The sequence below is a fragment of the Erpetoichthys calabaricus genome, chromosome 2 (assembly GCF_900747795.2).
Source record: "Erpetoichthys calabaricus chromosome 2, fErpCal1.3, whole genome shotgun sequence".
NCBI lineage: Eukaryota > Metazoa > Chordata > Cladistia > Polypteriformes > Polypteridae > Erpetoichthys > Erpetoichthys calabaricus.
In genome coordinates, this window is record NC_041395.2 from 280,491,970 (window position 1) to 280,519,910 (window position 27,941).

General features: G+C 35.4%; 1 protein-coding gene across 4 annotated transcripts; it reads left to right on the forward strand.

Moving 5' to 3' along the window:
* Nucleotides 1-1,551: 1,551 nt before the first annotated feature.
* Nucleotides 1,552-27,941, forward strand: si:ch211-223a10.1 (ankyrin repeat and protein kinase domain-containing protein 1). Of its 4 annotated transcripts, none has more exons than XM_028795623.2 (10): nucleotides 1,553-1,920; nucleotides 6,512-6,647; nucleotides 7,980-8,090; nucleotides 12,352-12,484; nucleotides 14,950-15,128; nucleotides 19,456-19,529; nucleotides 21,892-22,054; nucleotides 22,906-22,960; nucleotides 23,328-23,499; nucleotides 25,188-25,335. In XM_028795623.2, the coding sequence occupies exons 1-9, from the start codon at nucleotides 1,806-1,808 to the stop codon at nucleotides 23,382-23,384; spliced, it is 1,023 nt and encodes a 340-aa protein (XP_028651456.1). In that variant the 5' UTR covers nucleotides 1,553-1,805; the 3' UTR covers nucleotides 23,385-23,499; nucleotides 25,188-25,335. The 4 variants fall into 4 exon arrangements, with proteins under 4 accessions (XP_028651459.1, XP_028651456.1, XP_028651458.1 ...); XM_028795622.2 differs by having other exon boundaries at nucleotides 1,555-1,920; nucleotides 22,906-22,988; nucleotides 23,315-23,499; nucleotides 25,188-27,941; XM_028795626.2 differs by lacking the exons at nucleotides 21,892-22,054; nucleotides 25,188-25,335 and having other exon boundaries at nucleotides 1,552-1,920; nucleotides 23,328-23,445.

Here is a 27,941-nt window from a genome sequence, read left to right on the forward strand (position 1 = left end):
TTCAAACGCTATTTAAACACATTGAGGAAGCTGAAATTTTAAGAGCACGTGGGCAGCTTTTTCCACCTACCAGGAGCTACACATGAAAAGTGTTTAAACTGAGATTTGATACTACACAGAGGTGCCATCACTAGTTGCTGTCTATCATCAGACCTGAGTGGTCGAGAAGGTGCATAGGACCTCACAAGTGAATCACCTGCAGTGGTTTGGTGACACATGCCGGTACTCCTGTCAACTGCGACCTGCAGTAATCCACATGTGGCAACACCAAAGCCTCAACCAGGAGTTGTACTACTCTGCCAGATACAGTCTGACCTTTTGGATATTGTATAGAGTGAATCTGCAAGACTGAGAGACCAAAGCAATATGGTCTCTGAAGGACAGCTGGTCATCAATCACCATCATAATATTGTGTACCTACTTGGTGAGTGTTAACAATAATGAGCCAAGCTGAACATAGATGGGGTGCTGAATAGACAGACAGGATAAGATAACAACAAGGTCTGTCTTTGCCAGGTTGAGTTGAAGATTATGTTCCTTCATTCAGGTTGCAATATCAGTGAGATATGTGAAGATTCTAGCTGATACCATGTGGTCCTTCAGTGGAAACCATAAGTAGCTGCATATTATCAGCATAGCACGGATAAGAAAAACCATGGAATTCATTGATGTGGCCTAGTGAGGAGATTGATAGATAGAAGAGACTATCTTTACCCTCTTTATCAGTCTTTAGGGTGCTTGCCCATCCTTGACATCTCATCATGCAAGGAAATACAATAGAATCTGCCCAAGAGGTAGGACTCAGACCACTTAATGACAGTCACAGTGACTGCATGGTCAGAGAAGGTGGCAAAAAGGCTCTGGTGGTTGACCAGCAGAGGAGAGACCTAGTAGGATGAGGACAGAATTTCTGTCATGCTACATTGAAAAGTGAACCAGCATAGCAAATTTACAGTATACTACAACACTCTCTTCCTTTCTCATGACGTAGCTACATGACAATTTAAATGATGCTTGTCCATGTATCTGCTACTGACGTCGCCTTCCGCCGTAACTAACTGGCCATTATTGGTGCCCAGGTTTATCAGCTAACCAGCGGTAAACCGAACGTTTCGATCTAATGCGGACACCTAACACATGTTCCTTAGTAGGTGGAATAAGAGGCAGCAAAAAATTAAACAATATACTCGGTGATTATACATGATCGATTTGTAAGCCAAGTTCAAGAGTCGGAGAGCTGCAGGATATCGCATGGAAGAATTTATACCATTAAGTTCAGGGCTGTTATATACCTGGCAGGAATGTCTTTGGAATGTGAGATCGCGCGTACTCCATGCTCCAGTAACTAGACCGAAAATCGAAACTGTCTCCTGGGGAAATTAGGCAGCAACGCTAAGATTTTCTAAATGTGCAAACTTTACAAAAAACGTAATTTTAAACAGAGCTGTTCTCATACTGGGGATGGGTAAATTGGCAAAATCTGTCTTCGGGGGTGACGTAATATGACCGCTTCTCTACGGAAAGCCGCCTAGCACAAAATAATTCGCCTCCATCGTCAGGGGCGTAGACACATGCACGAGCAAGGCACACAATACGCTTCTGTCTCGGGTTAAGTTTTTTTCATTGTGTAAATTGAAGAAGGCAGGACTTGAAAGCAGACTCCCCGCCTTTGTCTAAATAATTCATGCTCGGCAACCGAGCTTTGAGTTTACATATTGTTTCCTTGTTCTGACACTTATAGTTGGCACTTGGCTGTTCGGTTCTAGAATTATTAGACTCCCAGGGGCACACCATTTCTCAGAAGGATGACCGAGACCTCAAGTCCGGCCAAACCTGACGTGTTTCAGTCCATTCAGAAAGGAGACGTAGAACGCTGCGAGATTTTAATTCGGCACAATCCGTCTGTTTTGACACTGAAAGGTAAGCGGAACTGCTTTTAACCCCTTCGATTGTCGCAGCTACGGTGCCTCAGAAAATACCGATGAAGAAAACTGAACAATTATCTAATCATATGTGTAATGCATCGCCTTTTTAAAGTGACGGTTTCAATTATCTGACATAGTATAGCCCCTCAAAAATGGTAACCGGCACATTTGAAACTTCGCTTAGTCTGAAAGTAAACAATGCATTTTAATTAAAGTTTGCGTATCCTGCAGATAAGTTTTCTGAACAAAATACTTTTTTTTGCAAGTACATAGTTTCAACATTTTATATATATAATTGCATTATATATATAATATTTAATAAATTACATATATATATATATATATAATATAAGTGTGTGTGTGTGTGCGTGCTGCTCGTCCAACCTGCTGTTTTGTCCTGTTAATGTTTACTGCTGCTGGGATATGCGCTAACATCACCATCCCAATCCCCAGACCCATCCTGGATTGCATTTAAACAGGTTTGGGAATATATGTGTGTAGTGCAGTTTATCCTATAATTTTCTTTGCACATAGAGTGCAGTAATGCAAGGTGGCAGTATTAGCTGCTAGTGCAGGATCCATCCCCAGAAGTAATGCCACACCATTTCTCCTTAAAATGTGCACTCTTCTTTCTCTCCCTATTGATTCTTTCTTCTAATTTGGCTTTGGCCTCGTTTCTTTCCTTGGCTGCCCTCATTATACTTTCATACATCATACATCTTTACCATCCAGTGCACCAGAGAAGACAAAACTGGGAACACTCCTAAAATTACTTCAACAATGCTACAGTGGAATGGGGTATACAATAACTACATTGTCAAGCATTAGATTACAAATAGTTCCAGTAGCACCTATCAATCACTCAAAAAAATTTTAACAAAGGTAATTCTTTTAAGACTACTTGTTTTATGAACCCACTTTTGGCGGCTCTACATTAAAAAGAGCACATTTATTTTGCTTTGCTTTTGTTTATTTTAGCCCACAGTCTCTCTAGCCCCTCAACTGGATTATGCAGGTCAGAAAATGAAAGGATGGGCAGATGTAACATTTTTTAAAGTAATATATCAATGTAGAATTGTAGATTAATGAAGATTATTATCAAATGAAGGAAATGTGTCGGGAAGACTAATTCTGTATAGTTTATCAGAGGGTAACCTTATTTGTGGAAAATAAGTGATCAAAGAATTTTTAAAAAATGACAGAAATCCAGTACATTCTCTTTTAGATAAAGGATTTGTATTAGGTTTGGCTAAAAAAGTGATTTTTTGAAAGTTGAGATACTACTTAGTTGCCCAGTGTAGTAGTGTCTAACATAAAGTGGCATAAACTGCCCGTTCTCCTTCAGTACTGATTAAGTTGAGTAGGCAAAAATGTAGGCATTTGGATGTCTGCAGTGATATTTCAGACACATCCTTTCAATTTTGGACCTTGTACATCTCAAGAAATCCCATATATACTATCCCTGTAATTTGGAGATGTGAAGAACAACAGCAGCAATAGTAAAATACAGAATAGTTTTATTTTGTACTTAACATCTGATAGCAATGTGGTGGTGTTTGTGGTTAGTCGAAAATTTGTGAACTGGTACAGTCCATAGCTGTATAGTTCTTTATTGGTCAATAATAAGTGGGTGTGTGTAGTACATCTGTATAGATGGTATACCATGCATTTTTTCCATTTTTCACAAGACAACTAGTTACAATAAATATTGAGAAGCAGGAAGATACTGATCACTTGTTTTACAAATAAAATAGGGAACTGCATTCATATTCATTTGAGCACACAGAGTAAACTTGCAGAGAAGGCTTCATGGCATCAGTCATATAGATTTTTAATGATGCCCCATGGCACAGCCACCAAGTATCATGTATCTGTTCCTCTAGGGAGGCAGTAGTCTCCAGATGATGTGCCGCAGACTGCAGTTGATATCCATCAATGTTCCGTTGTTCTTATTATACAGCAGGATCGGGATAGGTGTTGATATGGTACAAGTACTCCCAGGAATGGTTAGATGTGGACCCATGGGAATATAGCATTATATAGGCTTTCTTAAATGTATGCAGTGGCTATCTTGGTTTTTGTTTACATATTCAGACCTGCTCTAGCAGTGAGGGCACATGACTGATAAATAGTTGGAGTTAGTCAGTGACAGATATCCAAATGGACAGCATAAATGAAGGCACTGTGTCATTGTGTGAAGTGGTACCGGACAATTAAATGAGGGTGCCATATCTCAGAAGACAATCTCCTGACACAGTGTGGTTGTTGCTTTTTTCTAGCTAGCCCAATACCCAGCTTGAGCATAACAAACATGCCCAGTAATATTAATCTGTCAATCAGATTTTTATTAAACTGGACCACTTCTTTAAAATCAGAGTATTTTACTGTTACATAAGGTGCACCATATCCGTGTGTGTATGTAAGTGAGTGAAATATATACATGTATTATAGGCTTTGCAATTCACTGGCAATGCACATAGCAATTATGTTTCCTCCCTCCTGCCTTACACTCAAGGCAGTTGGGAAAGGTTCCAGCCCCCCTCCATGAGCATAAAATGGATTAAATATTAAGCTTAAATAAAGTAGAGGGTGGCACAGTAGTATATACATTCTTCTGATTCACAGATAATTTGAATTCTGCTCAATGTTGTTGTCAGTTATCATTTTCTCCCCATTGCTGTGTTTTTTTCCTGAAAAGTTGGGTTAACTTTCACGTGTGAAAACCACATGCTGTATGTTATCTCATTATTCTAAATTAGCCCCATGTTTGCACAATTAGTAGATAGATCTTCAATACCCCAATCCCTAAACTGGGTTAAGCAGTTTTGAGAATGTTTCTGTATGCATTTATGTGTTAAAAGAAATTAAAAAAAATATATTCCTGTTCTTCCTGTTGAAGTTCATTTTAGTTATTAAACATTGCCCATAGGCAAATTTCATAGTAAACTGCATATACAGTGCACTACTGTTTTCAGATAAAACTGGGAGGTACTGGTAGAATATATCATTCTGTCAACCACAGACAACAACGTTTATTTATATAGCACATTTTCATACAAATTATGTAACCCAAAGTGCTTTACAAGATGAAAAGGGAAAAATATAAAAATAAGATTAGGCAATACTAAGTAACAACGAATAAAGTAAGGTCTGATGGCCAAGAGGACAGTAAAAACAAAAAGCAAAAAAACTCCAGAAGGCTGTAGAGAAACAACAAAATCTGCAGGGGTTCTGAGGCCACGAGACCACTCAGCCCCCACTGGTCTGCCTTTACTAGGGACTTTCATTGTCAGATGCATCTTGAAGTGACAATTGTCTTCAATGTTTTTACCAGGTTTTGCGCATAGTTTTTGCCCTTTTGTACGTGTCAAGGCTGACAATGATGCACCTCAAAGGGCTTTGCGAGATGTCAAAGAAATACTTATATGTAAGAAAAACAAATTTAAATTAGATGTGAAAAATAATGGATAAATACTATACAAAAAGTAAATAATACACACTTACTTAAGACATATATTATTAAGAGAAATTGAGTGCATAATGATGGCCCGATTATAAGGTCAGTTGACCAGGGTGGACTGATAAAATAAAATAAAAAATCCAGTTAAGCTGGAGAGAAAAACAAAACCTGTAGGGGTAGAAGGCCAAGAGACCGTACTGCCCCCACTGCAGTTTTTTTTTATTTCTTTCTAAAATCTTTGTCTTAAATGATTAGATGTAGTGGGTCTTGTGGTGGGTTGGGGTATCCCCTTTCATTCAAACATCACTGGGGGCTCCACAGGACTTTGTTCAGGTGGAGGAAAAGAAAATGGAGAAAAGTAAAGCTTAATAAAGATTGCAGATTTGTAAAAGAGTATAATTCTGTGCATAACTAGTTTATTAAGGATAGAGCTAAATTGTAGTTATGAGAAGGACAAATTCAAAAAGTGGATTCTTAGGAATTTTTTTTTTTAAATGAACCATGGTTTTAGCCAGGCGTATCTCTGTTGGTAAAGTATTCCCGATTTTTGGATACTGCCTTACCACTTCTTTTATGCTTGGTTCTTGGAATAATAAACAGATCACTATTAGACGATTGTCATGTAGGAGGATAGGCACTTCAAAATATAGGTGTTAGAAAGATTATTTAAAGGTTTATATACCATCAGTAGTATTCTAAAGTCCAAATACTGCTAGATCTACATTGTTTTGAATTTATATTAATTTGAAATTTGTCTTTTTTTATGGTGACTAGTCTAATTTGTATTTTTATGTGTCTTCATCTGTTAAATTTTTATTCTAATTGTGGATTTGTTACATTGCTCTGAGCCTGGCATTCAGATTGAGTAAAGAAGGAAAACTGCATTGTTTAGTTATTTTTTAAAACTATGAATGAAAATTAAAAGTGGCTATTCAGGTTGGACAGGTGTGTCTATTCCTAAAAGGTTTGCTTGTTTCTCCTGTGACCTTTTTACAGAACAGGAGCACTTAAGAGTCAAAGGTCCACATTGCTGATTAACTTTGACATGTTTGAAACTTTTTACAGTGCATATATCCCTTAGCTTGCATGACTGCATAAATACCATTACCTTCTTATTTTCTCCCAGGCTGGAGTGGATTTACACCACTTCACTATGCCACATTTCAGGGAAGCAAGGTATTGGTTAATATATTGCTGCAATTTGGTGCTGATCCTAATCTACCTGATGATGCAGGGCAAACACCATTTCACTTTGCTTGCAGGTAAGTAACAATTAGCATAATATGGTTTTTATTTTACTATACTGACAGAATGGCAGTACAGCAGCCAATAATTTTGGTGTTGGCAGTGATTTATTGAAAAGACACAATCCTACAGAGAGAACTTTGCTTTGTAGTCATTGTTCTGTACCTACCTGTAATCAAATGCATTCATAAAGAAATTAATAACCCATGGAATAGCTTTTGATTCAAGTGTTGCCATCTAAGTTGTAACTAGATAGCAAGATGAATAAAATAATACTTGTGGAGATTGTTCTTAAACACGGACATTAAATATGTGCCATAAAAAGTGCTAAAGTAATATTATTAGTAGTAAATAGGCTGTCTGAATTATTTATTAGGCATTTGACAATTTTAGCCTATTTAACACAGTATAATTTATAAATAGAGAACTGAATTTACTCTGAGTTACTTTTAAAATCCAGTAACAGTAAATTATTTGAAATAGTGGACCAAAATCAAAGGAACTCCCCAAAGTAGACTGTATATAATATATTTTTGTTGCGAATTAGCGAGAAATCAAATAGTCTTTTTTTTATGGCAAAATGTTAAGATAGCTAGTTTACACATGAGAAAAGCACATTTTCTTTTAAATTAATGCCAGAAACATTTACTGAATGTCCTTGCAATTGATTGTACACCAAATGTAAGACCTTGTGCAAATTTAAATTCAATGGAGAGGTGAAAGCATTTGGGCATAGCTAAAGGAACCAATGTGAAGCCTCTGGTTTATCTCAGACTGGGATTATAGGGACATTTTTAATTTCAATAGCAGCCAATCTGACCCAACAAAGCATGTCAGTCCCATTCACATAATTTCTCAATAAAATAACATCATGTCTAGTTTTTAAGGATTCGTAAACTACTGTCTAACATAGTAATTCGTAATTTATTCCTTAAGTACTTGATATATAATTTCATAGGCATTCTGTCTGTGAAAAAGATATCCTCTGACATCTTTTTATTTTTATGAACAGTATCTAAATACAAAATTGCCTGACACAGCCATAACAAAATGATACATGAAGTATTTTGGATGTGATAAAAAGAAAATTTTTTCACAAAATTCAAAACAAAAATTTAAAAACCGCAGCAGATGTCCATGTTTGCCAACTAGCCCGTGGACGAACAGTATCATCTTACAGTATGTTGAGAAAAAGTACTGTTAAATAATGTTTTCATAATAATAATATATAAATTTGTTTTCAGAAATATTATGCTACTATTATAGTATGTATGGTCCTAAAAAGGTAATAGTATATGGCATTGTATATTAAATATTTATGACTTTTATTGAATATTCATACATTGCAGACGTGGAGATGTTCACATCATACACCAGATGATGAAACATGGAGCAAATGTAAACTTAACTGATCATCACTGGAAAACAGCTCTGCACCATGCCGTGTCAGGTGGAAATCTGTGAGTCTTTGTTATTGAAAACAGCTTAGTAGTGTTACGCTTTTTTTATGTTCAGACAAAAAATATATAGTTTAGTTTATACATTCTCTATCTTCTCACTATGAAAGTAATAGATATGTGGATATTTAAATCATTTTTGAGTGCTGTTTTTGAAGTTAGCTGATATTAGAGATTAGAACATTAGAACAATTTCAACCCAGCCAGCTTGGCAACTCTATTCACACTATTTTTCAAAAATAACATTAACTCGTAATTTGAAGGTCCCTAAAGTCCTTCTCTCTACTACACTAATTAGTCATTTATTTAATGTGTTTGTTGCTCTTTGTGTGAAGGAAAGCTTTCTAACGTTTATGTGAAATATGCCCTTGACAAGTTTCTAACTATGTTCTTGTTGAAGTTATTTATTTTTAAGTAACAGCTAACATCTGCTGAGCTAATTCCCTTCATAATTTTAATCAATGTAATCATTTTCCTTTTAATCTGTTTGCTTAAAATGAACAGGTTCAGCTTCTTTAATCTCTCCTCATAGCCCATACCTCTCATTCCCAGAATCAGCCTAGTCACTCTTCTCAGAACTTTCTCTGCACTGTTTTATTTGTAACATGAAGACCAAAACTATACGCAAGCTATATAACCAAACATCCTAATGTAGTTACAGTTAATCATCTTTGCACATAAGTTTTATTACTTCAGGCTTTATTTTGGAAGACTCCAATGTCCTGTTTTTGTTTTTGTCAGTTTCTTAATGCGAGTCCATTTAATTCTTTTCATTCAGTTTCTGTTTTAGGTTTTGGTTTCTCAGGCTCAAAGTCTACTGATGCTCGCATCTAAATTTTTTTATAATTGCTTTTGTGATATTATTAAAACATGTTCTTCATTTTCTTAAACAATAAATCAATTTCTTGATTTGCAAAGAATCATAATTATTCCCAGTACTATTTCCAAAACTGCATATCAGGCCAGTTTATAGTTTTCATATTCCAAAAGTGCATACAGATATGGATAAAACATACAGTTTTCAGTCTGCCACTTCTGGGGTTCTAAGGCAGCAGCACTAACTACTTTGCAGTTGTAGTAAGTAAAGGTGTTAACTATAGAAGGAAAGAACTATCTTAATACATAATTCGCCTGCCTCCTCACTCACTCACTTACTCACTCACGTCCGTCCGAAGCCAAATGTACAGTCGCCTTCTGCGCAGCTGCCCGAAAAACCTTACAAGACCGACATCCAACCCCAACATCGCGGCAGGCGGCGGATTTACGGCCGCAAAAATTCAAAGAGAAAGGCGACTTCGATTAAAGCTCTAGAGGCCTGAAAGGCGATTTCAACTACAGTTCGAGGCCTAATTACGCATTCTGATTCAATTACACATTCATTCAATACACCTATATCAGGTTTGTGGTGCTTATACTTATTATTATTCCATATTGTACTGGAACATTCATCATTTAATATTATACTATAGGCCTGGAAAATTCATCAACTAACAGTACAAGCCTGTACAGTAATGAGTAAAGTGGACTACAATCATTACAAAACAACTTCTTCGTTACTTATCATTTGTTCTTCATACACTGCTGACACAAACTCGTGCCCATTTCATCTTACGTTGTCAAAACGGGCTCTTTGTCTAGTATCTTATAAAGAACTATATAAAGAACTATCCTATTAGGGTTTGTTTTGACTACTAATAGTATTATTAGCTTTCTCAATTTTTATGGATTATGGTATCATTTAAGCAAAATACAGTAAGTGTCATTTTGGGATCAGGGAATATTTGTTTTTCTCTGATTTGAATTAATGGAACTTATATGTTCAGATTTCAAATACTTTGTTTAGGAAGGGGTTTTCAGGAACAGATTAGCTTTGTAAAGCAGGGGAAAATTACGCAAATAATATACAACAATTGAGTGAAATCGTTTAAAATTCATTTTTTTATTTTCGAGTGGCTGATTTTTTAAAATAGGAAGACCTAACTTTTAAAATGACAGGGAAATCTACATGTATCAATAAAATCACGTGATCTTTGCAAATGAAATTAGCTTATAATATCTCAGTTTGGTTTCAATTTATAGTAAACAGATTTTTTATCTGAATGGTATAGATTAAATTATTGAGGAAGAAACTTCTCATAACAGATATCTGGAGTCAAGAGAGACATATCTCAAATAAGTCTAAACTAGAGATCTCTTCTAAGAAATTTGCATGATCCCAGCATACATCAAATACCTTCTTGCATCTCACTTCTTATGGTGCTTGATTAGTGCCTAAAGTCTTGGAATCAATGAGTAAAATGGGTCTCCAACTCACCACTCAGGTGTCTTTGGGAAATTAACTATACAAATAGAAAATTGCTCTGTGTTTCTTAAAATGTGGACTTGGTGATTCTCACCTAAGCTGTGTTACACTCTGTACCAAACTTCACCAGTATACAATGCCATTTGGAACAACAACAACATTTATTTATATACCACATTTTCATACAAAGAATATAGCTCAATGTGCTTTGCAAGATATTAAAGAGAAAGCTACAAGAAAAGAAAAGCCCAATTAGATTGGGTAGTAATATTAATGAATAAGTATTAAAGAAAATAATTAAATCTATATTTATAATCATAAAAAAAAACAAACTGTATAGGGGTTCCAAAGCCAAAAGTCCGACCAGCAGAGCACAACATAATTTTCTAAGAGCAGAGGTCCAGTGCTGAATCTACTCTTGCTTCTTAATAACTTGTCCATTAAAAGCACAGTTATTGTTTTCTTCTCTGCAACTCAAAATTATAGTGAGGCTTTCCTCTTTATCCACCTGTACAAAAACAAAACATCATGACACCCAACCAGTTTGTTCAGAATATCTATTAAGATGGAAATCTCCAAAGTGAAAGAGAGAGAGAGGGAGAGAGTGCCAAGAGTGAAAAGACTTGTTTCATAGCCCATTCTCTTTGTAGAGTTTTATGCAATTTTTTTTTTTTTTTTTTTTTTTTTTTTTTTTTTGCAGTTTTTAGGCTTCCATACTGATTTTGCATTTCTCATAGGCTTGTCAGCTACAGATGTCATGGTTCAAATTCCAGGAATTAGTTTCCATTGCCATCTATTCTGTGTTGTCTGTCATTGTACCCATCCTAGTCTCTACACCTTACAGATTATGAACCAATATGGCTACATTCAGCAACTTTTTCAGTCCTAAATCAATTGGGCTACATGGGTCACTCAGCCACCAGACTCTCACTGATAAACACCATCAGCAGTACTGGATGTCATTATTTCTATTCTCAGCAATGTTTATCAACATTTACAAAGACCTTTAAGGCTTATTTTTTATGATTGCTTTTTGATCTGACCTGTTTCCTTACAACAGCTGGCTACCAGTAAAGAGTATAAAGTACCCAGTAATGTAACTCTAGTAATCATTGAGGCATATAAGCCAGCTTATCTTGCCAGATATAGAAATGCTAGGTAATTTAATATTGATACAGTATATAATGGGCTCTCTCACAAAATGCTATTTGATTAAGTATCAGATATTGAATTACAAAAATGTAATTATGAAAAAAATGTATATCCTTGTGAGACTAATCTGATTTACAATATATATACTAAAGTTACCACACCCTCCCTTATCATTGTTGTGTGTCAGAAGGTACAGCACACATCCTGTCCAGATCTGAATGCACAAACCGGCAAATACTTTATGGACTGTCCTTTTCTATGCCAAAAGCAAAAAAGTCAACCACAGAGACAAGAAACGCAGTTTACAGCATTCCAAGCATTGTATACCCAGCAGTTTACTTGTGACAAACATCTAAAAGACTCCTAACACTTATACAGGAACATTGCAATGCAATCAGAAATAAGGACCCATTGTCACAGATATACACATATACAAGTTCCACAGGACACACGTATAAGTGGGATACTGTGAAAGTAAAATTCATGACCAATACTGTGTTCTAGAGAGCTGGCTAAATCTTGGCTCTGTAATGAAAACACCATTAACAAACACTTGGACTTTTGAACCAAGCATGTGCAGGCTTATAAAGAAGAACATACAAATAATAAAAAAAATACTTTATATATAACACTATATATACAGTATATTAAATGTTCCAGTCTTGTAATTTGTGAAGTTTTTTCTTATATCCTGTTACATGGTAAAATATGGAAGGAACAAAACTAAAGATTGCATATTTTAGACTTGTTTGTTCTTGTTTTTTGTGGCAATCTTGAACATTTTGTCTTGTGCTGCTCTTGCAATTTCAGATGTGCCATAAGATACTTGGAAGATATGGGCATCTTCAGTTATTGTGATACAGACAAGTTTCTACTCACTCCTCTGCACCTTGCTGCTTCTATGGGAAATACAGATGTTGTACAGTATTTATTAAGGAATGGCGTAGGTATTAAAAATTATATTACAAATCCAATTGCTATGAATGGAAAGTTTTTTTTTTTGTTTTTATTTTCAGAATGTACGTTTCTTTCTTGTTACAGACTATGCTGTATTGCGCGTTTGGGTATTATTATGTTAATGGTACTGCTGTGTGGTAGATTTCTCTTTGGTGCATATCCTACACTTGAATGTTGTCTGTATAGAGTTTATTTACTCTCCATGTGCCTATATGTGTTGTCCTCCAGGTATTCCAGTGCTGCCCCCACGTTCCTAAAAATATGCATATTAGATTAATAGAAGATTCTAAAATTCACTAATGTAAGAATGAGTGTTGGTGTGTTACTGCATTCAGTGATGTATTAGCACACTGTTTAGCACTGCTTTCAGCCTTGCACCTACAATCTGGTGCTGAAATAAGTGGGTTTAAGAATGTTATGTTATATTAGGAGAGTAAAACAAAAAGCGCATATTATTGAAGGAAATTGCATATTCAGAATTTATTTAGGAAAACAAAACCAAGTGAAACATTTGTTTTCTGTGTTTTGCATATGTTTGCAACTTTATTTTAAATATTGAATAAACGGCAATGAGCCCTGGCCAGATGTCCACATAAAGTCAGACCTTTTCATGGCCTAATGTGCTTGTTAACTGAAGTAATTCAGACACTACCTGATCTGCACTCCATAGCAAGAAGCATAACATACTTAATCCAGCAGTGAAGACACAACATACAATGAATCTAAATGGAAAAAGAAAGTATCTTAATAACATTGTCATCATATTTCATTAATGTATGCCTCAAGTGATAATAGCAGAGTTTTTTTAAGGCTTGCAGGGTGCAAATCCGGCTTGAGTACCAATCATGTAGTGACTTCATTCTTGCAGTACTCTGTAAATTATTCACGCATGCACAAAGCAGATCAGACAGTGTTTTAAAGTGAGAGGTGTAGAACGCTTACAGTAATAATAATAGTAATTCTTTACATTTATATAGCACTTTTCTCATTACTCAAAGCGCTTCAGTGAGTTGGGAGGCACTTCAACTATTACTAATGTGTAGTATCCACTTGGATGATGCGATGACAGCCGTTTTTTCACCATTATGCCCACCACACATTAGCTTTTAGGTGGTGAAGTGGTGATAGATAGAGACAATTAGAGACAGGGGATGATTAGGAGGCCAGAATGACTAGTCGTAGTGACAATTTAACTTGGACATTGGGACAGTATACATACATGAGAATTTTGCGCATGTGTGATGCAAATTGGGCAGGTAGCACAGATCGGTTAATAACATCCCAATAAAAAATTGCCTGCTAACGCTCTGTGATATCGTGCTGGCCTCAGAAAACATCATGGGGTCGTGGGAAAAAAAATTAGTCTAAGCTGGCCTCATGGCAGATTTTCAGGGAAAAATTCAGTACACAAGGTCACCAACAAACCCTGCAAATTTGCTGCAGAAAAAAAACTTGGGCAGATTTTGCCAATCAACACTATTGGCTGCTGTAACACCTTTATTGAAGGCTTAAATAATTTCTAATATTTAACACTAGTGGAAAATGAGACCACCAAGTTTCTGGTGGTGGAAATGTCTTGCAGCTAGCACCTTAACACCTAAACTTAGGATGCCGTGGTCGAAACTTGATATACGAAAATATTTTAAAAAATCATGTCTCAAATAAATAGACTTCCTGGTATTAAAATAAATTTAAAAAATGTAATCAGTGTTTAACTGCTGTGACTACTGTGTTTGAAAATTTAGGACTTTAAAAGCTCAGAACACAAGCTTAGATTTAAACTCCGAAAATCATATATCTCTTTCCTTGAAAGTTCTAAATCTGTATGTCAAATTTTGTGAACTTGTGAGCACAGGTTTGGTTGGGTTAGCGTTGACCTTAAAAGCTCGATGTATGTAGCATGGAGAAAGTGAAAAAGCCACCTAATTAAATACTAAACATGTTCAGAGGAGAGGTGCTGGGTATAATGGGAGAAGGATGGTAAGGATGGAGCTGCCAGGTAAGAGGAAAACAAGATGGCCTAAGAGAAGATTTATAGATGTGGTGAGAGAGAACATACAGGGTGTAACTGAGCAAGATACAGAGGACAGGAAGATATGGAAAAAGATGATCCGCTGTGGCGCCCCCCCCCCCCAGTGAGTGTAACTGAAAGATGAAGAAGATTAACTAAAACCAAGAGTGACTTAATTAGTTTTGTACCTGTTTGGAATAAAAACCTATAGCTATAGAAGTCTCCCAGGACTGCTCTTGACAGCCACAGAAGTATATTAGTAATGAAATAAAGTGAACCTACTTGCTAAATATTTTGCCAAAACTTATTACATTTGTTTGATTTTGAAAAAAAAATAAATCCAAGTCTTATGTGGCTAATCATTCTTTAGATTTTATTGCTGGAGCTCTTGTATTTATGAAATAAAATGGATAATGTACAGCTGAGTTTTGTCCTTGCAGAGATGTGTGATAGATGCAGTTGATTACCAAGGCATGACTCCTATGCACGTTGCAGCAGAAAGAGGGGCAGTCGAGGTGTGCTGCCTGCTTCTACAAGCTGGTGAAAGCCAGATTCTTTATAAAAAAGACAAAAATGGTCTGAATCCCCTAGAGCTGGCTAAATTGGGAACAACATTCAGGTATGTATTTGAATTTTGACTAAATGTGTTATTATTTTCTTATTGGTTTGACAACTGTTTGATAAATGTAAAAACCAAATACTTGTATTACAGCAAGTCCATTAAGTAAAAGTAATCTTTCATTTATTTTCTTATTAGTCGTCCCCCGCGGCTACACCCATGTAGTAGTGAAATAGGACAAACTTTAAAAATTAATACACAAAAAGGTATCGCTAGCTAAGCAGAGGCAAGGTACACTCCAAAATGCAGAGACAGACCGATTTCCCACTCCTGACGTTGCGCTTCCCCCTCCCCTCAGCCCGCAGCCTCTGTCTCAGATTAGTGTGAATATATCGCTCCTGCAAGCGAACTATGATTCTTAGCACAATAAGAGATGTCACAAAATCAACTGGAATGTTCAAGCAAATTCTAGAAAAAAACCCGATCTAGATCCATTAAGAAGTTCTCTCATTCGCTAGCTAAGTGGAGGTAAGGTACACGCCCCAAGGCTGGCGTGTGAGTGAGGAGGGCCCCACCCTCATCCCCTCAGCCCACTGTGTGTCTGTCAAATTCGCACAAATGAATTGGTACCGCAAGCGAACTATGGTACTTAGCGCAATGAGAAAGGTTGCAAAATCAGCTGTAATATTCAAGCAAATTATAGAAAAAAATCACTGAAGGAACAAACTATGTTTGTTAATAGCTGCTTCTTTATGGAAGTTGATCAGCATACACTTAGCTGGCATAAGAAGTTCTTGGAACTGTTATACCCTGAATACAGTTGACACAAGCTAGCCTTTCATACGGTATACATAGTACAAAGACTACATGTGTTTTGTTTTTATTTGTTAATCTTATAAAATATTTTATTCTTATTGATCTTCAAGTAAAACTAACATTCCTGTATATCTGAATCCATTTTAGTGTAGATTACTGTATATTAAACATTGTGTTTTTTTAGGTTTAAGCACTTGTCTCTGGCCCATATTAAGACTCCCACATACCTTAGTGGCTATGAAGTGCATGGAACTACAATTCTGCATATATGCACAAAAAGCATGATCTTCATTTATAATACTGTACATTTTTAAATCTGGGGTTTCCACATACTTGACACATATGTGATTCCATTTGGGAAATGCATAATGTGATATGTAATGTAATATGCTCATATATATGCTTTGCAGAAAAGTCAATGCAGACAAAAATTGGGTGGTGCATTAACATTGGTGTGGTTGCCTAGATAGATGCATCTTTGTCTGTGTAGGAGTGCTTGTACAGTGGATATAAAAATGCTGCACACACTTTCAAAAATCGCAGATTTTGTGTAATAAAAAAATGAAACCAAGATAAATCCTGTCAAAACTGATTCCACCTTTATTGCAGAGTTGCAAACTGTACAACAGTTTGTACAAAGAAGGTGTACAAACTGTACAAAGAAGGTGAATACAATCAGTAACTGTTTAGTGAAAAATGAAAAAAAATGTACAAAAACCTGGTTGTGGCTGCATTCAGAATCTCAAATACAGTAGTAGTATAAATCTGACATCAATTAAGTTGGCTCTGATTGAGCTCAGATAAAGATTATTATGATATCCTCTTCATTGCAACATACTGCAATGAAAGGAGTTTTTAAAACATGAACAGGATCTCATCATTGAAACGTATCAATCAGGACAGGGGTACAAAAAAGTATCCAAAGCATTAAACATCCCGTGGAGCACAGCCATCAATAAGTGGAGACAGTCATCAATAAGTGGAGAAAATATGGCTCAACAGTGACATAACCAAGATCAGAATGTCCAGAATCGATGAGAAAACAAAGAGAAAACTGGTCAGAGAGACCACCAAGAGGCCTACAGCAACATTAAAGGTTCCGCAGGATTTCTTGGCAAGCATTGGTTGTTTCCTATATGTGACAACAATCAGTTGTATTCTTCATATGTCTTGATTGTGGGGTAGAGTAGCTAGCTGAAAGCATTTTCTCACAAAGAAAACCATCCAAGCTCAGCTAAACTTTGCAAAAAGGTATACCCAGTCTCTCATAACCATGTGGAAAAATTTATTATTGCATGATGAGACCAAGGTTGAATTATTTGGTCGTAATTCCAAAAGGTATGTTTGGCACAAAAATAACACAGCACATCATCATAAGAATGCCATATCCACAGTGAAGCATAGTGGAGGCAGCATCATGCTTTGCGACTGCTTTTCTTCAGCTGGAACTGGAGCTTTAGTCAGATTGGATGGAATCATGACTAGCTCCAAGTATCAGTCTATTCTGGCATAAAACCTTTAAGCTTCTGCTAGGAAGCTGATGATGAAGAGGAATTTTACCTTTCAGCATGACAATGACCCAAACCATACATCAAAATCAACAAAGCAGTGGCTTCATCAAAGGAGGAACAATGTTCTGGAATGGCCCAACCAGAGACCAGACCTTAATCCAATTGAAAATCTGTGGCGTGACATTAAGAGAGCTGTTCACAGGAGATGCCCTCGTAATTTAGAGGGGTGGGCAAAATCGTCAAGTCCAGATGTGCCAAACTGATAGACTCTCACCCCAAAACACTGAGTGCTGTAATAAAATTAAAAGGTGCTTCGATTAAGTAAAGTATTAGTTTAGTGGGTGTGCACACTAATGTAGCCAGGTTTTTGTATATTTTTTTTTTTCTTTTTTCACTAAACATTTTCTGATTTTGTTTTCACCTACCTTGTACAGATTGCAATTTTGCAATAACAGTTGATTACGTTCTGACAGGATTTGTCTTGGTTTCATTTTATTATTACACAAAATCTCTGATTTTGGCAGGGGTGTGTAGATTTTTTATATCCCCTGTATGCCTATGCAAAAAGTGTGAGCTGCCTTTTTAAATTATTATTTTCAAATTGTGTCTAATTTGTTATTTGTATTTTTTTCCATTCTTTACTTAACTAAATTAATTAATTACTAAGTGAATTACTAAATGAAACTAAATTATATTCTTGTGCTGAAATTAATACACATATTCAGTATACTGATTAGGATTGTTTAGTTAATTTGTTTTCACTTCCACTCTTTTTTATTGGACAAACTGACTACTTCCAATTGTTGGCTGCATTGTGACACTTAAAGACACTCGTAATCGTCATTTCTTTAAAACTTTTACAGTGGGCTTGAGTGCGTTTAAACCTGAATCTGAAAAGTAAAATAACTAATACACACATAAAGATAAGAAACAATACTCAAAGATATCTTTCAAGAAAATCTGCTGTATATTCTGCAAATCTATGACTATGTCTGCCTTCTATCTAAGTTTGAAAAAAAAAAAAAATTTTACCGGACAAATTAGAACTCTGTAGGACACGGTTACCTGTGATGCCACAATTATATAGTGTCTTGTGGTCTTTTAAAGTGTTCTTTGTTTTTGGAAATGGTTCATGGTATTCTCAAAGCAGATATGTCCACTAATAATAGTGATGGTCATTCTCAGACTTACTTAATCCACATTAGATGAACATGGAGAAAAAGCTTATCCTGGTAGCACTGGGCTTAATGCATTATAAAGGCATGGACAGGGTACCAGCCCAACATAGGGTCCACTAAGTCACAATGGGGCCATTTAACCAAATCTACAAGGCTTTGAAAATGTTGAAGGAAAACTGGAGTACCCAGAAGAAAACCACAGAGAGAACATGAAAACTCCACACAGACAATGTGGTGTCAAGACCAATCAATATGCACTTCTGTGGCACTTTTGTTAAGAATAGTCAAACTTTTAACTAAATATCTCCAATTTCTTAAATAACATCATTCATTCTTACAGCTTTATGTTGCCAGCTTAACTGTCTTAAGCTGCAGAAAGCTATTCTCTAAGAGGAAAACTGGTATAGTAAGGATAATAAAAATACTTATTTTTCCCAGAGTGTTTTATTTTAAAATCTCTAGATTTTTGGTACTACTCTACTGATGTAACCTTTCTTCAGCATTTTTGGCTTTTTTGGCAAATATGAGTGAAAATCTTTACATGCAAAATTAAATGATTGTTTATTTAAAGTTAGAATAGCAGAGATAACAAATTATTTGAATGACTATCTAATAACCAAAAAAAATGCCTGGCCTGGAATATTAATAAGTGCTTATTAAACTGTGAGTTTTGGACCACAAAAATACCCCAGCCCCAAAGTCTGAAATCTCCCCTTGAGATAAATTTAAAAGTGGATCTAAGCACCCCCCCACCCCCACCCCTTTCAAAAATGAATTGTGCAAGGTGTATGAAATTTCTATGCAGTCAGTAAATATATATTTATCTTTTGATACTGATGACTGAAATTAATTATTTTAATAATTATTATTTTTGTATTTTAGACACCAGCAACTTGCAAAAATTTTAGAGGAGTATAAGACAGAAGCACAAAATGGAAAGATGAATAAATCATATGGTAATTATGTTTTCTTGGGTAGCATGTTGTGTGTAAAAATGTGTGTCATATTTGTAAAAAATAATGTGTGCTTCAGCACCTGAAAATGTAGGTACTGTATATATGTTCACATTATAATTGGGTTTCCTGAATAATGTAAGGATATTGTATTTACATAGTTTGACAGATCATCTTTCCAAGCAGTATTTTGAATGTACTGGCTAGAAAGATTACCCATTAGCCACCTATCAAGTCCATATCTACATGAATATATGTTTGGTTTATACTGTATATTTAAACAGATGAAGGAAAGAAATAAATGCAACACTCATTGGAATGAAATTGAAATCTTCTTTGCTGAAATATAAATAAACAAATGAGAATAATAAGAAAACAGAACAGTACTACAACAGGGAAATAGTAAGTGTGAACATTAAAAAGTGTCATCTTGTAGTCTTATAGTATTTTGTGTCACCTCTTTTGCAACCACCAGTACTTGATACTTCAGGTGTATATAGCCAATAAGCCTCTAAATCTTCACTTGGTAGATAAAAAGTCTATTTCAGCAAAATGGCACAACAAACTTGCTGGCCACTGGCAGTTAGTGGGTCATCTCTCCATAACCCAGGTTATGTCAAAGTTACTCTAAGGTGTTAAGGTCAGGAGAGAATGCAGGACAAGGCACCACATGCACACCAGCATTCCTCAAAACAGATAGGACCACAGAAACTATGTTTGTGCCCTGACATTGTTCTACCTCAGAGTGATCTGTCTAGGAGGTGTGAGCAGAATTATGGGTGGTAAATCTGAAACAATCTCTCGGATGAACCAGTCTGATGTGTCAATAGTCTTATCAGTCTGCTAAAAATTGTCTGCATTCTTGACAGTGGCTTAATCCATACTGTCTGGTAATAATACTAGTGGATCTCTCCCTTGCTTCTGGTGACATTTCAGACATTCTGGAAAGAACAGAAATATGACTTAGGATGGATTTTCTCATGCTGTGGCTGAAGTTTGGGAATAAAGGAAAGGTGGTCTGATAAGACATTGTTCTGCATTGACCTCAGTGGGTAAAAATGCATCTGATGGGCTTTTGCATGTTTGGCAAGCAGCAGTGCTTGACTGTAGAAGATGTATTGCTTTTTCAGAAGGATAAAACAAGTATGCAAGCATTCCACAAAATGTTGCAGTTGCTTTTTCAATCAGTTTACCTGATTGGCTCATTGATTGACTGAGAAGAAATTCTGAACTATTTCCAGAGAGCCTAGGGAAAAATTGTGTTCACTGATGCTTCAGTTCTTGGCTCTAGCCTTGCCAAAAACTTGCAATGCAATGATAGTTTGCATTTATTAGTTGGAAGGTTTTAGTGGTATTCTATGGCAGTTGCAGAATAGTACAGATGGTAGCATGCGCAGCTGCAAGCCAGTGGCAATGTGATCTTATCTGTACCTTTTTTAATCCCTATGATATGTATGTTTAGGATCCAAAAATATATGTAAAAGAGTAAGTAACGACAATATGTAGGATTGAAAATCAAAAATTCTTACAATAAAGTGATTATATAAAAGAAGAAATATTGTCTCCATTCTAAAAAAAACAAGATAGTCTTTACTTCTATCCATTTCTAATGTTTAGGTTTGTACATTTATTTTACATTATTTTTTATTGTCTAGAAGTATTTTTTTTATTTAATTTGAATAATACATTGTTGTCTTCAGTATTCTGTTATTTAAATTGCATACATTGTCAGATTGTCTTTAAGAAATTAGAATAGTTGCTGTCACAACTTAGGAATTTCACTCAGGGCAATTTTGAAACTCCTCCCACCCCAAGCTGCTGTCTTCTCTAAGATGGCAGAAAAGAGGATTGAACATGGAAAATGCAAGTAACAAGTTGACCCAAAAGTTGTTTTGTTCATTTACCTTCAGCGTCTGTTATAGAATATATTACGTCTCGGATAGTTTGTCTTCTTTTACCGTATACTGTACAGTATAAATAATGACTAATAATTGGTCTGGCATTACATCCATCCATCCATTTTCCAACCCGCTGAATCCGAACAGGGTCACGGGGGTCTGCTGGAGCCAATCCCAGCCAACACAGGGCACAAGGCAGGAAACAATCCTGGGCAGGGTGCCAACCCACCGCAGGTCTGGCATTACAATAAATGTCAAATGTAAAATATACTGAATGCAATATTAAATTTTAAGGAATTTATAGTTCTTTATAAACAACAAGCTTACCAATCCTTATTTTCAGTTTTAGCACTTTCAAAAAGTGCTTTATAAGTAATTTCATTACATTATGGAAAAGCATCTGCTGTGCATATATCGCTACGAGACACTATAAAATAATCTTGTGTGCAATTTTCTTTTTTTTTTAGGTATGTACTGTTGGACTTTGATGTTCCCTGCTGTTAGTGGTGCTCTTGTTTTACTTGTTTCTTCAGCATTGGGAAAGTATGGGGCAGCTTGTGGAACCCTGTTTTTTATATTGCTTGCAAGGATGATTTTCTTCCAGTACCACAGAATTAATGGGATTCAGAGGTTTGTTTTTGAATTTGTCTAAACTAATCATTAAGGAATGACAGGGTCTCTTGGACAAGAATTAACTTGACAAAAATTTTCATTACCAAGTAATACATGTAAATTTCTTTAAAGCACTTGATGAGTGAATAATTATTGTAGAAGGTTTTTTTAAGGTGAAAATTATTTTTTTTCAGCCTTTTCAGAAATGGGCATACACATTTTATCACAAGGAAATTGAGTTTCATAGTTTTATAGCGTAATTGTAATTGTAGCACGATTGTACAATTTCTGTAGGCTGAAAGCAGAATCAGTCTCTCTACAAACTTTGATGGTAATTTTAATTACTCATCTGCTGTTTTGTACTGTTTCAGTTATATATGTGCTGAAAGTTATTTAACCGATTTTCCCATTAAATTCACATTTTGCCTTGACATGTTTGAATGATATATTTTTAATGTTTTTACAAAAAACAGTTTTTAAATGCTTATTGTATTAAAATATTTGTTTAGTCCATATTCACTTTGAAATTGGTTTCATTTAATAACTGAATATGCTTCTTGATAAAATCGAAATGCACAGCTCTAGCAAGAGGTTATTGGTTTTCCCAGACACCAGTACCATCTTTATGTCTTTAGAAGCTTTCACAATTAAAGATGTAGTAGACACTTCAGTTTGTTTATGATGTCTAAGATGAGAAATCGTGTTGGTATAACCAGTAATAGGAGGAAGCCATTAAGCTAATTTGATGTAATAGGAATGCATGAATTTATACAAGACACTGCTTTGTACTCTTTATGTATAAACTTTCTAAGTTTAGAATTTAACTTTGTTTTTTTGTCTTTGTCTTTGTTTTCTAATTTTTGTTACAGGACACCAAATCCAGTATACCTAGGTGCATTTTGTGCTGGAATTTTTCACACGCTGGTCTGTTTTTATTGCAAAATTATGTTATATATCCTTTACTATTTGTTAAAGTGTAGTTTATATATGCATATATTACATATAATCCAATATTTATACCTTCTGCTAATCATATCACATTAACATAGTACCTCAATGTCTGCATTGTTTCAATAGGTAACACGAACACGTATAGTATTTCACTTAAAGTAGTAGTTACATGCAATATTTTATAGTAAGCAGAATCACTTTATGTATAGAGTATGCTTGTTTAAAGCATCGATTTTCTGCAGTGATTACAAACCGATTTAGTTTTAGTAGTCTTACTAAACAGTTCTCTGTTTTATACTTGAGTCTTGTCTCCTTAACTAGTTTTACCTCTTTGGCCTAGACATATCCTCATTGTATTGTCAAGCACACATTTCTTTGTGACAGTGTGGACATTTAAATTGCTTCTTACAAAAAACCCTGGACAATTACAAAGAGTGGATACCAAAATTTCCAAAATTATGGATCTTATCGAAGCAAACAAAAACCTCAGCGTATTTTGCATTTACTGTGAGGTATGTAAATTGTACTACTTTATGCATAATGTTTGTTTTCCTGTGATTTTAGTAGGTGAACTGCTAAGAAAACTAAATCCAATTTGTGCAGATTCATTCAAGGGTGTGTATTGTGCAATTTTTTTATTGCTTATCTTGCAGTATGGTAATATTTTTTACATTCACAAGGGAAAAAGAATCTACACTGTTCAGATTTTGTGACACAATTCAGAATACTAGAAAAAGTAAAGCATCATTTTCCTTCCGTATGATTATATAATCACCATTTGCAATGTACAAAGCCTGTGTCTGGAGTTCAGGAGTTCAGTTTGAATTTTCTGAAGGTGTGAATAATTACAAACTTTCCCATTGCTCTCTCATACAATTTTCATATAACTTTACATATTATGTATATCCGTCACTGCCAGAAGAGATCCTACTCTGCTGGGCCCTTGAGCAAGACCCTTAACCTGTAATTGCTCCTTTGACGCTGTACAATGGCTGACCCTGCACTCTGACCCCAAGGGGTATGCGAAAACTAACAAATTCCTACTACAAGAAATTGTATAAGGCGAAATAAAGAACAAAAACAAACAAAAAAAAATAAAACAAAGACCTCTTTTGTTAATCACTTTAGACCAAAGTGTCTGCTAATCAAATAAGTGTGAAACATGCATCCATAATTTTGATCTTTTATAAAGACATCAACTATACCTGTATTGAGTATTAAAAAGGAACTTTATTTAGTAAGTCAATTATAACATACCAAGTGCCAAAGCTTGGGATACAGGAGGGAACAGAATTCTCCCACCAAAATCCTTGTTAGGTTGGGTTAAATTTTCATATACCGCTCAGTAATTGCTTTGAAAGTTAAAACAAGTTTCTGAATCTGTGAGACGTATGTCTTTCATATAGTGTCTTTCATTTTGTTTTCCCCATGTCATTGCAAATATAGCATAAAATACATATAAAGAGGGTGATACTAGGGAGAAGTAGTTATAACTGCTGCCTCATGGATTCAACCTGCTGGGTTCAAATCCTGTGTCATGTTACACGTGTGAGGAATGTGCTCATTCTCAAAGGATTTATGTGTGTATTTCTCAGGTTACTCTAGCTTTATGCCTAGATTCCTAAAATTTTGAGTATTTGCTTAAATGAAGTGTCTGAACTGGTCTTGTGTAAGGAGTGCCACCTGTGGGATTACACAATTGGTTGTGATCCCTGCCAAGGATTTTACAGCTGTAACTCTTGACAATTATTAATTTGGCATGGGAAGAATTTATCAAGTGCAGGATGTTTCAGTTTATATTTTTAAAGCTTTACAAGATTAGATTTTGTTTAGAGTTAATGGAAGGGCATTGTCAGTTGAGACACATGACATAGTGTAATTTTTCTAAAGACATTGGAAAAAATGCACCACTCTATCTTTGTGTATTTTAGTGTTCAATTTCATAGTTATTTATTTCTGTAATACCAAAAAAATATCCCAACCTGATTACTTATGTTTTTGCAACTTCCACAATGCTATTCATCCTTTAATATATTTTTACCTGCCGATTATTTAAGTATATTAATATTACTAATCTTGTTTTGTTTTGTGTTAGTTTGATTAATCTCTGATCAAATACAATGATTCAAATTAAACCAGTTTTGTACAGCACCCATAAAAATCTGAATGTGAAACTTTTTTTTTTTTTTTATATATATAGATATTTCAACCAGAACGAACGAAGCATTGCAAGCTCTGCAGTGTCTGTGTCGAGGATTATGATCACCATTGTCTGTTTTTACACAACTGCATTGGAAGAGACAATCACAGAATCTTTATCATTTTTATTTTGGAACTTGCAGTCTCTCACATGATTTTTATTTTTTCAAGCTTGTATTATTTTTACTTAAGCTATGATTTGGATGCTTGGAATCTATTGATCACAGCTTTTACCAGTGAAGTATGGCTTGTAGGAATGTCAGTAATGAACTTCATAACATTGTTTTGGGAATGCTGGCTTTTGCAAGAGCAATTTGCAGTAATTTCTGAGGGGAATACCATGTACTTTAGGTCTGGACACATGATAAAACACACTTGGATGCAAAAAGTTAAAACGTTTTTGATCTTTTTAGTTGATGGGAAAAAGACATCTGAATTGCATCAGGTGGCATCTGGTATAATTTAGAAGTAGACTCGTCAAAAATTTAATTTGGGGTTGTAAAAAAAATGTTTGCAACATTTTTTTTTTACTGTTTTTAAGAAAAATTATATTTTTCACATATACATTTTTTATTAATAGCTGAATCAGAATCATTTAATAATTAACACATCTACAGCAAAGTGTCCGTGGAAAAACTATTCTGAACTGATTTATGACAAGAAGAGTACCACGTTGCAATCATCATTTCCTAATACAAACATCAATGTCCCAAAAATTGAATCCATATCAGATTGAACAAAATATGACTTACAGTCTTTATATAGCAGCTTTCCATAGTGAACACCATTCCAATGTACTTTGCAAGTATAGATACATTGTACAACGGTTGAATTTTTCTTTTACGAGTCGGAGCATGGGCAGGTTAGGTGACTTTCTCAGGGTCCCACAGTGGGACAGTGATAGGAACTGAGCCTGCTCTGTGCCACGCTGCCTGCCTGAAGCAGATTATACACTAATTTAGTTTTGTGTGTTTTGTACCTTCAAGTAATGATCAGGGTATATTGTACAGTAAAATGTTTGTACTGCATTCTTCTTTTAATTTGACTACATTTTATAAATGTGTTCTTGTTATAACACTTGTTCTCTTCTAAGGAATGTGACAATGTAAAGGTTACATATAACGGGGCACTTTGCACTTCATTTTGATAATTTGGTTCATAACTGATGAAAGTAAACTACACATTATTTATTTATGTATTTTCATAAGGAATGTCAGACAACTTAAATTGATTGTGCCATTTGTTTCATATTCATTCCATCTTGTGTATAATGAAGTTTTATAGTGTATATCTTTTGAAAATGTTGCATCCTACCTCACTTCTTGTTGTTTTTTGATATTTTTTTATTGTTAGTATAAATCATGATGTATGGCTTGGTAGCATAGCATTCACCACTGCTGCCTCACGGGTCCAGAATTTGGAGTTCAAGTAATAGGCCAGGGGTAATCTGTGTCGCATGTATAAGTTTTCCTCATGTTTGCATTGTTGTTCTCCTGTCACTTTGGTTTCCTCGTATTTCACCTTAAAGGAACACAACAGCTAAAAATGGTATTTTTTAATATGTTACTTTCCTCATGTATTTGTACCGGTGAGCAGGAAAAATGTTTAAACTCATGTTTTCATGCAGATTGGAGATAATAAACTTTCCGGGTCTAAATGAGTTAATTTCTGATTGTAAATTGGCTGTTTATGAAAGACTGAATTTTAGTGTGAATGCCCCATGGTGCTGCTGGTGTAGCACCTTGTGACTTGAAACTGGGATGAATAGGTTCAGAAAATAAATGGATGCACGGTTATATTATAAAGAGCAACAAGTCTAATAGAGGAACTCCATTAATTAAAATGTTTTTTCATCTCATTTTATAATATATTAATATTTGAATGGGGCAGCACGGTGGCACAGTGGTAGTGCTGCTGCCTCGCAGTTAGGAGACCCGGGTTCGCTTCCCGGGTCCTGCCTGCGTGGAGTTTGCATGTTCTCCCCGTGTCTGCGTGGGTTTCCTCTGGGCGCTCCGGTTTCCTCCCACAGTCCAAAGACATGCAGGTTAGGTGGATTGGCGATTCTAAATTGGCCCTAGTGTGTGCTTGGTGTGTTTGTGTGTGTCCTGCGGTGGGTTGGCACTCTGCCCAGGATTGGTTCCTGTGTTGGCTGGGATTGGCTCCAGCAGACCCCCATGACCCTATGTTTGGATTCAGCAGGTTGGAAAATGGATGGATGGATGGATAATATTTGAATGTCCACCATCTTTGAGCATTTTTATAATCTTTCTGTATACTGTAAATATTTTCAGTTTGCCCTGAACATGACTTTTTAATGTTAAGCGGTTTTCATGTGTAATTACTGGGATCCATTGTATGTTGTTTGGGGTTTTCAATTTTATAGTCACCAGTGTCCAGTCCTGTGAACACACGGATTTCAGGGCTACTGGGTAAATCCTATGAGGGACAAGGAAGGTGGTGCACCTTCTCTTGAAGGGATTTGTACCTATAAAATATATGACTCAACAGTTTAAAAATAATTCAGTGTGTTTTCCTAAGCATTTGATTGTTTGTCTCCTGAAAATGTGTAGTGGTACATTTTATTGGGATCATAACCTATTGCCTGATGAATGATTGTTCCATGTTAAATTAATCTGGAGTAACACATTCACTATTGGTGGTCTTTGATGTATCTATGGCTTGATATATGATTTAATGAATATTCATGTTTCCATGATACTATTCTTTGTAATAAATTATACATTATATTTGTATA